The following is a 6,324-nucleotide window of genomic DNA, read 5'->3' as shown; positions in this document are numbered from 1 at the left end:
AAAAAAAAAAAAAAAAAAAAAAGTTATCTCGAAATCGAAAGGGGAAGAACGAATTAGGTTTCTTTTATCAAATTTATTTCTCACTTCATTCTTTACTTAAAAGAAAGATGTGATTTTTGAGATCGAGATAACAACAATGACAGAGATACGAAAATAGGTTGAAGCTTTGGTTGTGAGAATCTTTAATAGTTAATCGAAGAAGGAGCTTTGAGAGAGAGAGACGAAGCGAGCTCGCGGCGCAGATAGATCAACTCATAACCAAAAAAAAAACACCCTTTTTCTATTTTACTTTAAATTAAATTATTTATTAATAATTATTTTTAAAAAATATATATTTAAAAATAATTAAATAGTATTAGTTTTGGGTTATTATTATTAAATCTTTGCGAGAGATAACGAAAAAGCTGACTGTGAATCGTCGTCATTAGGTAACAAATTTGTGATTAGAGAAAGATGATATTTTTCTAATTTTGTAATTAAATCAGAATGTTTGGTAAAAGGTGAGTAAGAAGGAGACACGCAAGAGCGAGTGGCTCTAAATTTGTTTTGTTGCCATTTTCCGAATTTGCGAGTGTGTGTGTGTGTGTGTGTGGTGGTAATGGAGTCTCCGTTCAAACCTGATGTGATCAAAGGTAAGGTAGCTCTAATCACCGGCGGCGGATCCGGTATCGGTTTTGAGATCTCTTCTCAGTTCGGCAAACATGGAGGTTCTATCGCTATCATGGGACGCCGGAAGCAAGTTCTCGACGATGCTGTTAACGCTCTCCGATCTCTTGGGATTCAGGTAATTGTAATTCTCTCTCTCTCTCTCTCTCTTTCTTGATTTGTATTGAGGATTTTTGTCTGATGTTTGTATATATATATATAAGGCTATTGGATTGGAAGGTGATGTTCGTAAGCATGAGGATGCGAAAAGAGTTGTGGAATCAACTTTTCAGCAATTTAGTAAAATTGATGTTCTTGTTAACGCTGCTGCTGGCAATTTCTTGGCTGCTGCTGAGGATTTGTCTCCTAATGGCTTCAGAACAGGTTCAACTTTTTGATTAATGATTTGAGATGAATTGTGCCTGAGATTTTGAGTGTTGTGTTAGCTGAAGGAAACGTTTTTGTTTATGTGTGTAGTCTTGGACATTGATGCAGTAGGAACATTCAACATGTGTCACGCAGCACTTAAGTATCTTAAGAAAGATGGCCCTGGGAGAGACTCATCCAGTGGTGGTGGTTCGATTATTAACATAAGTGCTACTTTGCACTACACCGCTTCTTGGTACCAAATTCATGTTTCTGCTGCCAAGGTAATTCCTTTTTCTGGTTAGGAAATCAAGAACTGAGTAACTGGAATGTAGCAAATGTAGCAAATGGGAATCTTAGGAGTTTTGAAACTTGGAAACAGGCTGCAGTTGATGCAACGACAAGAAACTTGGCATTGGAGTGGGGAACTGACTACGATATTAGAGTGAACGGGATTGCACCAGGTCCCATTGGAGGTACACCGGGAATGAGTAAACTTGTACCTGAAGAGATTGAAAACAAAACCCGAGAGTACATGCCTCTTTATAAACTCGGAGACAAGTGGGATATCGCAATGGCTGCGCTCTACCTCAGCTGTGATTCTGGTATGCTGCTGAGTTAAAATCACTGTCTTTTAGTATAAAACATATAAATGGGTAGATGCTGATTATAATACATTGCCTGATTTGTTTAAACAGGGAAATATGTGAACGGACTGACAATGGTGGTAGATGGAGGACTGTGGCTTAGCAAACCTCGCCATTTGCCCAAAGAAGCTGTGAAGCAACTCTCTCGTGCGGTGGAGAAGAGGTCCAGGGCCAAGCCTGTTGGTCTGCCAACCAGCAAGCTTTAGTTCATTTGTGTGTCTGATCTCATATAAAATTGTATTGGGTTATTGAATTACATTTGGAAACAGAGAAAATGGTATTATGATTACGCACAATAAAATAGGATTCTTTTACAAAATGTAGAAAAATAGTGCCAAAACAGTAAACAAATCTGTGAGCATAAAGGTGAAAGCTTTAGAACCTCTCATCAGTGATAAGACAAAAAATATTCCAATCTCTCTCTCCCTAAAAACCCAATAGCCAAGAGAACATTGTGAGTCACTCTCTCTCTCTCTGTTTCTCATCTTCTCCTCATCTTTTGTTTATCTCCTTTGTGATCCACATGGCTTCAGCCGCCGCAAGTCCCGCATTTTCACTCCTTAAGTCAACCAGCGGCGTTGCTTCCTCCGCCGCAACTCGTGCGCGCGCCTCCCTTTTGCCGATCCCATCCACCTCTGTTTCCGCGCGTCCTCTTGGCTTCTCCGCCACTCTCGATGCCCGTCGTTTCTCTCTCCACGTTGCTTCAAAGGTTGAATCAGTACGCGGTAAAGGGAGCAGAGGAGTTGTTTCTATGGCGAAGAAGAGCGTTGGAGATCTGACCTCAGCTGATTTGAAAGGGAAGAAGGTTTTCGTGAGAGCTGATCTCAATGTACCTCTCGATGATAACCAGACTATCACCGATGATACTAGAATCCGTGCAGCTATTCCAACGATCAAGTATCTGATTGACAATGGTGCTAAAGTCATCCTCTCCACTCATCTGGTAACATTCCCACACACACACTCTATGCATTTGAATTCTCCATTGACCGAACTAAATTTGAAAACTTTATACGTTTTGATCTTTCAGGGAAGGCCAAAGGGAGTCACACCAAAGTTTAGTTTGGCTCCACTTGTGCCTAGACTCTCTGAGCTTCTTGGTATTCAGGTAAAAGTTCGTGTTTTTGTCTCGCTAATGAATCATCTTCCATGGCTTGAGAGAGTTTTGTTGACGGTGAATTTTGCAGGTCACGAAAGCTGATGATTGTATTGGTCCGGAAGTGGAAAGCTTGGTGGCTGCTCTTCCTGAAGGTGGAGTTTTGCTTCTTGAGAACGTCAGGTTTTACAAGGAGGAAGAGAAGAACGATCCTGAGTTTGCCAAGAAGCTTGCTGCATTAGCTGACCTCTATGTCAATGATGCTTTCGGAACTGCTCACAGAGCTCATGCTTCTACCGAAGGAGTCACTAAGTTCTTGAAGCCTTCGGTTGCTGGTTTCCTTCTACAAAAGGTTATTTATTGATAGAGAGATTCTACTTTTTCTTTGATTGCCAATTCAGCATGAAAGCATCGTTGCTACATTGATACCATGAACTTATTTGTTTACTTCTTTCTATAACTACAGGAGCTAGACTACCTTGTGGGCGCTGTTTCATCCCCAAAGAGACCATTTGCAGCCATAGTGGGTGGATCCAAGGTCTCATCCAAAATTGGAGTTATTGAATCGCTTCTGGAGAAGTGTGATATCCTTCTTCTTGGTGGTGGAATGATCTTTACATTCTACAAGGCACAAGGTCTTTCAGTTGGTTCGTCCCTTGTTGAAGAAGACAAACTCGAATTGGCTACAGAACTCCTTGCCAAAGCTAAGGCCAAAGGAGTGTCTCTTTTGTTGCCAACAGATGTTGTTGTTGCTGACAAATTTGCTCCTGATGCCAACAGCAAGGTCTGTCTCTCTCATCTCTCAATTGCTTAAAGCTTGGCAGTTTACTAGTTTATATTATGGGTGATGATAGTGAAAAGAAAAATGGGAATGGGGTTTTTGTAAGACTTTTCTCTGCTTAGATTGTTAGACAAACTCTTTTGACTGGTCTACTACTTAATCTAAAAGAACAAAGAGAAAAAGATTTGCTCCTTCAAAAGCTGAATTTTAAACTCTAAGAGTAAAAGAGATTTGGTAAGCCAGAGAGATTTGGGAAGCCAGTAAGTTGTGCTCCTGTTTAAGCATGGTGCTCTATGTAAACTCGTTTGGTTTGTTCTTGCTTGATGATCTAAAAGAGATGTGTGAGAAGTAGAATTATTAAATATTTGATTTTTCTAAAGCTTTGTGTTCTGAGCAAAGAATGTGATGTGGATGTCTGTAGATCGTGCCTGCATCAGGCATTGAAGACGGATGGATGGGATTGGACATCGGTCCAGACTCTATCAAAACTTTCAACGAAGCTCTGGACACAACACAAACAGTCATTTGGAATGGACCTATGGGAGTTTTCGAGATGGAAAAGTTTGCAGCTGGAACAGAGGTAAGAAAGTGATTCCTCGTATAGAATAAACATATGGTAGATGAATAATAGATTTTTAAGTTGTGGATTATGGTTGTTGCAGGCGGTAGCGAATAAACTAGCAGAGCTAAGTGGAAAGGGAGTGACAACAATAATAGGAGGAGGAGACTCAGTGGCTGCAGTGGAGAAAGTAGGAGTAGCAGGAGTCATGAGTCACATCTCCACTGGTGGTGGAGCCAGCTTGGAGCTGTTGGAAGGCAAAGTACTTCCCGGTGTTACCGCCCTTGATGAAGCTATCCCAGTCACCGTTTAGAAACCCTTACCATTGATGAGGCAAACACTGTATACTTACAGAGTTTCTTTCGCTGTAAATCTACATATTCAACGCTTGACTTTTTAATTTTTATCAGAGACAGAGACTCGTTCCCCGAAATAAAAAAAAACTCATTAAATATCTGAAAAATTACAAAAAGGTAAGAAAAGAGATAGAGCAGACACTAATAATCGAAAGGCAAGTACTTGCTCAAGAAGCTAAGGTTTTTGGATGTCTTCTTGATACCATCGGACTTTTTAGTGTAGGTTGGGTAGTAGGGAGATGTAGAACCATAGTAGTAATCGCTTAAGGTATACTCTTTCTCTTTCATCTTCTCCAGCTCTGCTTTCAGTTCACTGTTGAGAAGATGCTCACAATAAGCTTTATTGTCTACAAACGCAGTGTACACCTTCCAGAACATTTTCTTGTCCCTCTCCTTTTCCATGTCAAACTCTTCCATCAAGTTCCGCAGAATCAACGGCCCCTTCTTCCTAAAGAAACCTTTTACGAAATCTTGAAACCCAGCGAGCGGCCGTTCCATCATATCTAGCATCTGGTGACATGACTTGTTGGTGTTCATCAACACAATGTCTTGAATGTGGAGAAACACATCTAAGATGTTGTAGCGGAGCTTTACTCTCAATGACCTTTGGGAGTCAAGAGTGGTCAAAGGAAGGCCATACGGATGGTAATAGAAACTCGGTGCTCCATATGGATACTCGGTAGGGAACAAGAGGTCGAAGAAGTACAAACTGTGATAATGATGAGAATCAGTCACGGTTACAGCAACCCTCATGAGCTCTTTTCTTTCTTGATAAGTTCTCACGAAGAAGCTGACTCCTTTCTTCTCCTTCAAGGCTAATCCTCTCTCAAGAATCACCAACTCTCGCTCCACGGCCCCGGTCGAGCAAACGCAGCAGCAAGAATTGTAACAGCAACGGTACTTGTAGAAGTGATGGTCTCGTGGAGCGTCTCCATCAACAGCTTCCAACTTTCTGAATCTTTTGAAGTTCAGATCCACTTTGTCTCCCAACTCCATGATCTCTTTCTCGAAGATATCAACCACGAAGTAACTGTTCTTCCCAAAAAGAACGACGTCACCCACCTTTTCTTCTTCTGGTTCCGGTTTAGACTCACGTACACGTTTTAGGGATTCAACTTTTTCCTCCTCTGTAGTAGAAGGAAAAGCCCAAACTTTCTCCGCACGTCTCATGAAGTTATGAGCAGATCTTGACCTTAACTTGTCTGAATGTAGCACTCTAGGTTTATCTCCTGCTCGATCATCATCATCATGATCAGAGTCACAGCTGATACCTTGTTCGTGTGGCTCTTGGGAAAGATTAATAACACCAGCTCGATCATCATCATAATCATGATTAGAGTCACTGCCTTGTTCGTATGGCTCTCCGAAGAGATTAGTAATAAAAAAACTCATGATTTTGCTTTCTCTAACTTAAGTTCTTTAAGCCCTCTCCTAAATATATTTATCTTGGAGAGAGCTAAAATAAACAAATTTTCATATCTGATCAGGAAAAAAAAAAGAGTAAAACCCTAAGAATTAAAGGATAACATTGGGATCTTATTTATGTAGATCCTGAACAAAATTGTCAAATTGTCAAATATGATTTTGAGCCTTATTTTTAGCGTGTTTTAGCGTGTTTCTCTAATTGATAACTTTATTAACAAAACTTGTTATGATTTACTTTCCTTAATATCATTATTTAGCTATACATTAAAATTCTTATCTTTCAATTTTAATTGATTTTATTTCAATTTGGTTTTCTTATCCCCAATATTAGCACTCATCTAGTTATTATTTTTTTCCCTCAATTATACATTTAGATTTTTAAAATTGGTATTATAATTATCCTCGGAATATCTTTTTTAACTGAATACAAAAAAAAAAAAAAAAAAAAA

At 39.7% G+C, this 6,324-nt stretch overlaps 3 protein-coding genes across 3 annotated transcripts; 2 read left to right on the top strand and 1 right to left on the bottom strand.

Annotated features, from left to right (window-relative positions):
* On the top strand, positions 437-1,977 carry LOC104745501 (peroxisomal 2,4-dienoyl-CoA reductase). Its single transcript, XM_010466758.1, has 5 exons — positions 437-784; positions 870-1,029; positions 1,123-1,295; positions 1,394-1,616; positions 1,710-1,977. Exons 1-5 carry the CDS (start codon positions 599-601, stop codon positions 1,862-1,864), a joined length of 897 nt encoding a protein of 298 aa, XP_010465060.1. The 5' UTR covers positions 437-598; the 3' UTR covers positions 1,865-1,977.
* On the top strand, positions 2,076-4,548 carry LOC104745499 (phosphoglycerate kinase 1, chloroplastic). Its single transcript, XM_010466756.2, has 6 exons — positions 2,076-2,601; positions 2,689-2,766; positions 2,846-3,106; positions 3,221-3,538; positions 3,957-4,115; positions 4,198-4,548. Exons 1-6 carry the CDS (start codon positions 2,182-2,184, stop codon positions 4,405-4,407), a joined length of 1,446 nt encoding a protein of 481 aa, XP_010465058.1. The 5' UTR covers positions 2,076-2,181; the 3' UTR covers positions 4,408-4,548.
* Positions 4,451-5,865, bottom strand: LOC104745500 (probable ubiquitin-conjugating enzyme E2 23). Its single transcript, XM_010466757.2, has one exon. It carries the CDS (start codon positions 5,840-5,842, stop codon positions 4,592-4,594), a length of 1,251 nt encoding a protein of 416 aa, XP_010465059.1. The 5' UTR covers positions 5,843-5,865; the 3' UTR covers positions 4,451-4,591.

Source organism: Camelina sativa, chromosome 15 (assembly GCF_000633955.1).
Source record: "Camelina sativa cultivar DH55 chromosome 15, Cs, whole genome shotgun sequence".
Taxonomy (NCBI): Eukaryota; Viridiplantae; Streptophyta; class Magnoliopsida; order Brassicales; family Brassicaceae; genus Camelina; species Camelina sativa.
This window is presented reverse-complemented; position numbering and strand designations above follow the sequence as displayed.